At 37.8% G+C, this 10,000-nt stretch overlaps 1 protein-coding gene and 1 long non-coding RNA gene across 4 annotated transcripts in view; one reads left to right on the forward strand and one right to left on the reverse strand.

Annotated features, from left to right (window-relative positions):
• Positions 1-10,000, forward strand: part of LOC137993015 (uncharacterized) — a 39,474-nt gene that overhangs the window by 3,398 nt on the left and 26,076 nt on the right. The gene's annotated exons all lie outside the window — the stretch shown is intronic.
• Positions 1,515-8,668, reverse strand: LOC137992986 (uncharacterized). 2 transcript variants are annotated; one of them, XM_068838628.1, is made up of 10 exons: positions 7,580-8,667; positions 7,176-7,282; positions 6,858-6,897; positions 6,531-6,599; positions 6,139-6,254; positions 4,988-5,021; positions 4,608-4,670; positions 3,323-3,432; positions 2,288-2,324; positions 1,515-2,079 (listed from the first exon to the last, which is right to left on the reverse strand). In XM_068838628.1, exons 1-10 carry the CDS (start codon positions 7,622-7,624, stop codon positions 2,068-2,070), a joined length of 633 nt encoding a protein of 210 aa, XP_068694729.1. In that variant the 5' UTR covers positions 7,625-8,667; the 3' UTR covers positions 1,515-2,067. The 2 variants fall into 2 exon arrangements, with proteins under 2 accessions (XP_068694729.1, XP_068694739.1); XM_068838638.1 differs by having other exon boundaries at positions 1,522-2,079; positions 7,192-7,282; positions 7,580-8,668.

The following is a 10,000-nucleotide window of genomic DNA, read 5'->3' on the forward strand; positions in this document are numbered from 1 at the left end:
CTACTTAGTCATCTGAGTCATTCTCTATTTTGGACAATGGCATGGATAATACATTGTTTTCTTCCAATAGAGGATTCAGCGGTTGTGGCTGAATTGCCTGGTGACACGTCTCTCAAATCGCAATATAACTTGAGCAAGCTGTCCTTTCTTTTGAACCCTTGCTTCTCGCAAGTAGTATAAATGAAAACGCTGGTTTGGAAGGGACGCCACTCACAATTTTCATTAGAATTATTACAATCTGTTTTGAATCCATATCTTCTGAATTTTTGTCAAGTCTTTGACTTTAAATTATTATCATTTTGTGTCATACCGTCACACCGCCATTCCTCTGAATTATAGCTATATGATAACTGAAACTCATCATAGTATCAGTGAGTACAAAAAATTCATAGCAGAATTGCGGGTAAAATAGCAACAACGTTAGATGTAATGGCAGTAATAGATGATTATACTAGCGGTGGTTGCAATATTGTTACATGTAGTGGGAAAGGCATTGGTAGGCATTTACAGAGGCAGTTGCAGTGAACATTGAAATGACAGAGGTGGTAGCCCTGGTAGAAGGAGCAGGATCGAAAAGCAACAATATAGCAGCATTTGGAATGTTTTCGAGGAACAAAGTTGTGGTAGCATAAGCAGATAGAATCAGAGGTGACGGGGTGGCAATGTCAATAGTACTAACAGGCAGCAGCAGTGGCAGTTGCAGTTACAGTGATAGTGGTAGTTGTAGTGGCTTGGTAACAGAAAAAACCTTGAATTATTTTTGCATCTCATTAAATAACAAAAGGACATGGTAGGGTGTATCATTCTTTTCAAGACGAAGTTAATTTTTTAATACTGCTCCTCAATCAAGCTGTAGCACGAGCGGTTGTAATGAACCGGTACTAGCAGTATCGGTAGTGGCCAGCACAGTTTTAGTGGAAGGATTAGAAGCATCAGCAGCATGCAGTGGTAGTGGTAATGGTAGTAGGAGAGTGGGCTCTTTTAATTTCTATTATTCTATTTCTCAACTCCTCAGTCAAGAGAGGATTAACAGCAACATTAGTTGGAGGTAGATCCCTGTGTCAGATCTGTGTCACTTGTGAACAGCGTGTGGGTCGTTTTACGTCCCAAAGACTCTCCTCTCAGTTATTTTTTTATTCCCTGATTGTTTGTCCACTCAAGATTTGAACTCAGGATTCTCTGCATTAACGTCCGGCGCCCTTCCAACTGAGCCAACTGACCCCAGTGGTTCAAAGGTTGGATAAGTTTATCCAGTGGATGATAAGTCACTATCCAGTGTGTAAAATACATTTCACGTTAAACGTTGGCCGCAAGACTTCCTAACACATCTTTTGACTAGATGTGCTTAGAGTGTGCATATTCACAGTTACGAGGGAAAATACCGGAATCTTTGCGGAGATTGAAACTGACGGATATTGACTTATCTACCGGATAAAGTTTTCTGGCCTTTGAACAATTGAGGCCTGGTCTATGGTTGTACTAAGATAAACCTTACGAAACAAGAAAAACTCTCTGGATTAAATCTTAAACACGTTTATTATCATTTCACAAAGTCTAGTAAATCTAATGACGATGACCACAAAACGTCAATTTCTTTAGCCAGTATTTATCGTTCTTTTTGCTCTTAAATTGTCCTCTCGTATTAAATACTTTTACAAAATATTCTTAATAATCTATTTTAATGAAATATTTTCACAAAATCTCCTTACGTAACAATAGTGTTACCAAAGTGTTACCTGTATAAATTTGTCCCTATCATTTTCCAGGTTAAATTTTGTGTATCAGTGCGAATTAAATACAATCAGTATAATTTTGTGGGAAGTTTAAGCACTGACCCCTAGAGGAAGAACCATGCTATCCCTTATTCAGTCAACCCAACTTACTTTAAGGGTGAAAATATACAAGAAACATTTTTCGTGCATGATCACCTTCAGTCTCCATCCTAGTTATTCCTAAACATTCCTCCTTGACAATCGTGTTTATCAAAAAGTTAACAAAAAATTCTACCAGGGCATATTTAATATAAAAAAATAAAACAGCAGATTTTGTATGCTTCAAAGAGACAGCTTATCTCAGTTTCTGCAAAACAAGAAATTATTTTTGCTATTAGAAATATCTGAATTAATGACGATGATAGAGTAAGTCTATCTTTTTTGCCGATTATGTATAACTTACTCTTTTGAAAATGAAATTGTTATTGCTATTTTATATTTCAACTCATGTGGAAAATGGTACTTGTTGTCAATAGATGTGAAGTGAATTTTTGCTAGTTTAAATGTAAGCTTACCCAGTCTAGTTCCTGAAAATCTTTTTCTTCATCATAGCTGTGTAGAAGTACAAAAGACAAGTGCTTCAATTACAATTTGTTTATTGGTATTCGGCTTTAAACAAAATCTAAATCGGTGAGAAACTATTTGAATTATATACAGCCTTGCAAATCATGTTTTGTGTAGCCAGTTAACAGTAAAGTAAACCTCCCCTGTAGTTGGAAATAGCTCTCAACCAGTGAAGGTGAGAATAATCTTGAAATCAAATTCCTTATTACAGAGATAGAAGGGCGGAGAGATTCGGCTGTTGGCGAGGGAAAAGGCAGACGTTGTTGGAGGGAGGAGAGATGAGACTAGTAATAAATCAGTTTACAGGGAGAGAAAGGGAGACAGTGGAAGAAAGGATGGAGGAAGCTATAAATGAATGAATGAATGGAAGGGAAGGAAAATGAGGAGCCAAAGATGCGAGCTCGAGAGGGGAAGGGGGAGCTATGAAGGAAAGGAATGGATTGCAGGAATACGTGGGGGATATAGTGAAAGGGAGCAAGAAGAAGCTTTGAAGAAATGGACGGGAAGGGAAAGAAGAGGAAGATGGAAGGAGAAGGAGACAAGTGAGGGTAGGGAAAAAGAGAAAAAATAAATGGGTGCTCATGCAAAGAGGTAGTTGTGGGGGTGGCGCTATACGGAACTGGTTGACAGGAAAAAAGGAGAATGCGGAGGTAGATAAAGGAATGAAAGTAGTTATAATGGAAGTGGTAGGGAGGCAAGTGGGAGATTGCCTGCAAAGGAAAGCAAGAGGGGGAGTGACAAATGAACAGATGGGAAGTGAAAAAGGAGAGACTGAGCCGTGGTGAAATTGAAAGAGAGAGGGCTAGTTAGGAAGGAAGGAAGAAAGGAAGGAAGGAAGGAAGGAAGAAAGAGAGGAAGGAAGAGAGGAAGAAAGGAAGAGAGGAAGGAAGAGAGGAAGGACGGAAGGGAGGGAGGGAGGGAGGGAGGAAGGAAGGAAGGAAGGAAGGAAGGACACACTTCTATGTGTTTGTATGGGAACTGATTACCTTGTACGTTGAACATATATCCTGGAACGCCTAGTTGAATGCTCCAGAAATATTAATATCCTTTTCAGAGGTTCAATCAATAAATCTTCTTCACCGCAAGGAGCGTTTTCCTTCAAGGCAACGAGAGTTAAAATGTCCGTACATTTTTAAAAATGAAATGTTCTTGTAAGGGACATTAATAACAATAATGGTGTTATTTTTTAACACAGCGGAACAGACAGGTTGCAGTTTTGATAGGAACCCGCATCTTTTATGATACTGAGGTGCTTGTAATTCACAAAAATTCTAATTGTAATATTTCAACCTTTGAGATCATGACAGCAACTGGGAGATTGAAGCAAAGAAATACATCTTTCCATGTTCTAACCTAAAACGTTCTGAAATTTTATGGTTACAGCCATCTCCCAGGGTAAATCGAAGCTAACAAATTAGAACCCATTCCTCTTGAGATTGAGATTTACAGATTTTACTCTGTCTAACGCCAGATGATTTTACTTCAGCGGTAAATGGATTAATTAATTATTTTTTACTCAACATTACGTTACGTTCACAACAGTAAAAAGCTTTACAGAAAACACCCACATAGAAGACCAAGATTTTTCCAAGTTAGGCGAAATAGGTTCTTGTAAGAATAGTATTTACAGTAGTTTTAGGCTATCTAGGTGCTTGAATTGGTCCTTATTTCCACAGAAGATATCGACTCTAAGATACATATGGTATGACTGATTTCCTTTGATGAGGATGCTGATACCTTTATATTTCAAACATAACCATGGAAAAACAAGTTTTAAACAAGACCTGTGCAGTTTAAAATTTGTTCAGACGCTTGAAATTTCAAGGTCATTTTTTTAAATAAGAACCTGTTTAATTTTTAGGCTAATCTGGTTTTTATGTAAGGGAAGTCTAAAATAAATTTTTTAGCCTAACAGGGTTTTATATGTGGGTGTTTACTGTATTTCATTACTTACAATACATTCTTACTAATGTTACTTTCCAATACTAACACGGCTGACAGTACTGGAGCCAGCATCGAAAAGTTACTGTTGCTCTCACATTGTCCTATCACTATCAGTTATGTCGGTGTGGTGAATTGGTTAATTAACTTGTTGCTTTTCCTATTTGTTAATGTCTTCGGTGAGACATCTGGGATAAGACGATTAAATCATGGACATTGCAGATGATTTTTGCTTCAATTTATTTAGTCATGTGAAACTGAACTTGCTCAAACAGGTATCACGTTTGATCGTAAACGAGTTTAGGATAATACGGTTTATATTCTTTTTACCTTAAGCAAACTTGTCTGTTGGTGAAGGAACTTTTCAACAGCCTTGCAGTCGTCAACTATTCCCTGTGGAAAATTGGTCAAAGTAGAATATGCCTTTTATTGCATCGCATTATTATTACCATTACCCACTTTGGGAGTCGTTGCAGACATACGTAAAGAATTAGGGAGCTAGTTGCAATTATATTCTTCCCAATGAGAACATTGACAATGGACTTGAATGTCTGAAAAAGAGAAGGAACTGGAAACAAGACCACCACTCTGTAAGAAATGGAAAACATAGACATGCTGACCTATGGCCGCATATTACGGAACGTGGAAGAGTCCATCATGGTAGGCTTGTAATTAAGTGGTAATTTTGCAATTCATCCATCTCAACTCACCGATGGAACCTCAGATTCTTGTTCATGATAAGCCCTGCATAAAATACAAATTACTTAGTCATCCAAATGTAATTCAAAATCAGTGAATTGTTGGTTGGCAAGGCAGATAGATATCTAGAACTACAGGGCACTCCTGAACTTAACTGTCAACAAAAAGGTCATTGTACAGGTTGTCGGTCAAATCCGGTCTCAGGTTGAATCCGTTTTTACCTAGGTTAAACTGATGATCCTCATTTTACCTAGTAAGTGAACAAAGAACTGTTCTATGTACTTACCGGTACTCGAACTCGGACCCTCCAGGACTATAGTCCTGTGCCTTAACCACATTACAGCGATGAACATGCTCAACCTAACACAGTTCTTTTCATTATTTACTTTTGTATAATAAGTCATCATAAGTGATAGCCATCTATAATAACCAAAGCTAATCCTAATCTGACCCTAATTTTTCTTTAGGCTTAACTTAGGCTCCAAAAAAGTTTCTTCAATTCATCTGAGCGCATATGCAACCTAGGGAAAATGAGGATCACCAATTTAACCTAGGTACGTAAAAACGAAGTCAACCAGTGCCCGGATTTTACCTGCAATATATGCACTGTACTTAAACAAGAACATTATAACATGGTTTACCATTGGAAAAAGCAGCCCGAGCCCCGTAGCCTGTACCACAAACAAAACAATTTGTAAAGCCCAGAAAATTGCCAAGAGTACAGCAATTCAGTACATCATATTGGCACGAATGGGTCATCTGAAGGGACACAATTTGCAATGACCTCGGCAAACCGTATAATGAAACAGGTGTTTTGGTGTGCATGGTATGGGTAGGCTTTCGGTTTGGTTTTGTTGTTGTTCAGTTCCTTTTGCGCAGTAAGGTATTACAGTGATGCCATATGTCTTTAATACTGTATGTCAGTAAAGTAAACTGTGACTCAACATACCGTACGATAAAAATCGAAAATAAACTTTGAAGCATCCGCTGTTTGAACAGAGAATCGCAATTTCAGTTCTCTCGAACCGAAAAAATGTGTTCCCGCAAACCACAAAAAAATCGCCAATCCGCAAAATAAAAGTCCCGTCAAGTTTCGTGCTACACGGTATGAATATTTACGTGACATCAGTTTGTTTCTGAGCAGCTTAAGTAAGTGAAATACCTTCCTTGCACTTCCACAGGTGCTCGCTTCATTTTACCGAGTAAGGAGTAAGTCCAAAGAAAACTGAACACTTTTACAAATAATTGCTTTGTTTCCCTCTCCTCCAGAGATTCTTTCTGCAAAGCCAAAAATGACAATGTTATTGGGACGAGGATTACTAATAGCTCACTGAAAATAATGTGTGTACTTGCAGCCGACCTTTGTCTAAGGAGCGCCAAACTGGTCCTGAAAATAATAGCTAGTGGACATGGATATGCGTTTGAAACGTTTCCGAGCATTTTAAAGTAAAAAGTACGGTACCGTGAGTTTTTCATAAAAATAAATGTTTATTCTTATGTATTGGAAACAGGAATTTAAAATGCAGGCCAGGCCATTAAAAAAGATATATTCACCTGCTGTTGACCTTTGAATTTTCTAAGCAGTGTCAGAGCAGCTTCAAATTCAGCTTCTCCTGGATTTTCCTGAATAGAAATAGCATGTATATTAGAGTAGGCACACTCAAAAACGCTGTTTCTGTAAAATATAGGAAAGCAACTCGATTACGTTTTTTTGAGTACGATGTGCGAGTCCTTTACTTTAAAGCGTAAACCCGTAAAGAGTAAAATCATGATTTTAGACTGGAATATACAGATCATTTCCTTTCCATAATATGTGCTGATCGTATAACCGTAAACTCATTTGTATAGCTTGATGGGATAACTTTTACGTTGATTACATACCCAAATAGGCTCCTTTAATCGTTCGTCCACTGTGGAACGTCTTAAAACAAAAATAGCAAATAGATAAGAGCACTTGAAAAATTTTCTTTGCAGCCATTCATTATACATTGATTCAAAGATATATTTTATGAAATTATTTTCGAAAGATAGTGATCTTTTCCATACATGAATGTGTTCCGAGGTATGAAAAATAATGTCGAGATATAATCCCTCCTCATTTACACTTCAAATACGTCTGGATTATTTATTTATTTATTATTTAAGTGAGCATGCAAGTGAAGTCAGGAAATACTAAGGAAGTAAAACAGTGTTAAATACTTAGAAGTCTGGGTCCCCATTTGTCGGTCCATCGCAGAAATCACGTTGAAGAAGTCGATCAATGAACGTTGCAAATCGTGTAAACATCGACGATCATGAAAGTGGTTCTAAAGAGCAAAACGTACTGTAATAAGTGATCGAGTCAGGGTGCCGTGAGCATTCCGTAAGCAAGCCATTGATGTGAAACAAGCAAAACAAAACCACCAGTGTATCGAAAAGTGCCCGCGAATTTTGCACAAGCGTGGCCTTAAGTCATAACTTTAAGTAATGTGAACAAGAACTAACTTTGACAGTTCCTTTAAATATTGGCCGGCGTCGAATGAACAAGAACTCTCGTCCGCCGAATTTAGTGGTTTCAAAGCTATGGAAATGTACATGAGAGAAAAGTTAACATTACGTTTTACCTGTTTAAAGGGATTTTTCGTTGTGAAAGATTCTTCGCTTCCCATATTCCAGAAGTTGAGCCTTCTTATCCAAAACAACTGTCTTCGTTAAGTAGCGTGACAAGGGACGACGACATATTAATTTCACGTCTTCGAAGGAGGTGTGTTGAGGGAGGAAACGAATTGGAGCCTGGGGAGGAGGGAACATTCCTGTCGAGATGGCGTTTATCGACTGCTTGGCATCAAGCCAAACTGGTCATCCACTGTCATTCAGTGGCAGCATAAGAAGGGCAGTGGTACGCTGTATCTTTGAAACATTTTGACGTCTTTGTTGTGAACAATTAAGAAAGATATCCATGATGCATTTTACCACACCTCACTCCTAGAATGTGCAAGGAAACGAGACATCTGTCCTCCACCAAGTCCCTTTTTCTCTGTTTAGAATTGCTACTGGAATTCCGAACCATAAAACTTCGCCAAGTCTGTTACTTGTGCCCAAGTTCTTCATTGTTGTTAGGAATGGAAAATTGATTCAACACAAAATGACTCCACTTTGGCTTCGCAGAAGCGATTTGTAACGTGACCAAGGGTGATATGATCTGTGAGACTTTATATAGCAAACTGTCATGTGATTGCTATATTAGTATAACAATTCACAGTAATCCATTCAACCAATGGTCAAAACATCCTGTCTTGCTTCTTGAGCATATTTTGGATGAAAACAATTTAAACAATTGCCCATTTGAGTGCAGTGACCTGTATAAACCATTTTTCCTTGTCAGTGTGCAAAGTTAGCAACTCAGTGCTGTGCCAACTAAATAACTGAATGGAATATGTTATCGAGTGTTTTATCTCCAAATTTCTGTCTTTTGTCCTTGAATCCAAGCATCCATGTAAAGTGGAAGATTAATCGTCATAAGCAGGACCTCGTCGAAGTTATAACTTCGTGTTCATTCGTTCATTCATGTGTGATCAAAGAGTTTTTTCTTAACAATCGCGCGTCTTCCCTTTCCTTTGAGCTACGATCACGTAAAATGGATTTCTGATGGCCTAACGAAACATCAGTCGTCGTAACACCGTTTGAATCACGCAGCTTAAAAAAATGCATCAATTGGTCTTGGTTGGAGGTCTTTGCTTAGGCAACGATGACGTAAACGGAAAGTAGCGTTTGACGTCATTGTCAGCTACTCTTAACACAATACAAGAAATAGGTAATTGACCACTCCCTATAGGGGCTTTTCAGGGCTAATAATTATTATTATTATTATCATTATCATTATTGTTATTGACACTTTTTGATATCGCAGTTTTACATGATCAATAGCATAACGATACTAGTCCTAGGCTATGCTATATAATTTACAAATATGAATGTTCGGTTAGATTATTCCTTTCAACGTTCTGCTCTTAACTATTTCAACGTTTTGTGATATGATCCACTTCTGGCTTTTCATTATTAGATATTGCGTCTCTTCTTCGTTTTCTCCTGTTAAATGCTCATTGAGATCGTTCTTCAGGCTTTGATGGTATTCTGCTAGGAAATCGAAAACTACATTTACTTGGTTGACTTTGTAATCAGGGTATTGATGTTTAATACCCGCCCTTAGTTCTCTGTATTTGTCTTGCTTGGTCTTCCACCTATCTGATATCAAGCCTGTACCGCAAACCGTTCCATCGATGAGTAGCCATGTCTTCTTCTCCTTGTCCATTACTGCTATATCAACCTTGTTTTATTATTATAATTATGATTATTATTATCGTTATCATTATCATTATCATTATCATTATCATTATTATTATTATAAAATTTAATATCATGTTCTGGCTGTTGTCATTGCCTTCTTTTCTTCTGTTAGGCGAGTCATAACAAATGACCAAAGGCTAACAGAATTGTCTCTTCTTCACATTTCCAACACTTTCCTCAAAATCCTTGCAGTTCGCAACAAAGCATTTTTTTTTATTACTCCAACATTGAATGGTATATCTGGCTTTTTAATCCACCCATCAAATCCTTTGGTGACACTTCCAAGGGCTCCTATTACTACAGGTACCACTTCTACCATTTTGAGTTTCCACAATCTTCCGATGTCTCTTTTCAAGTCCTGGTATTTTTCCACCTTTTCCCTTTCTTTTTCCTCAACTCTTACATCAGCTGGTACAGCAATATCGATGATTATCCCCTTTCGCTCTTTCTTGTTAATTACAATTATGTCTGGTCTTCTTGCCTCTATCACATTGTCACACTGAACATTGATATCCCACAAAACGTTGACTTCTTCATTTTCTACTACACCTTCTGGGATATGCTCATACCACTTTTCCGTATGCTCCAACCCATTCTTCTTACAAAAATCCCAATGAACTTTATTTGCTACATTGTCGTGTCGTCTCTTATATTCTTTCTGAGCCAATTTATCACATCCACGTACTAAGTGTTGCACG

This window comes from Montipora foliosa, chromosome 1 (assembly GCF_036669935.1).
Source record: "Montipora foliosa isolate CH-2021 chromosome 1, ASM3666993v2, whole genome shotgun sequence".
Taxonomy (NCBI): Eukaryota; Metazoa; Cnidaria; class Anthozoa; order Scleractinia; family Acroporidae; genus Montipora; species Montipora foliosa.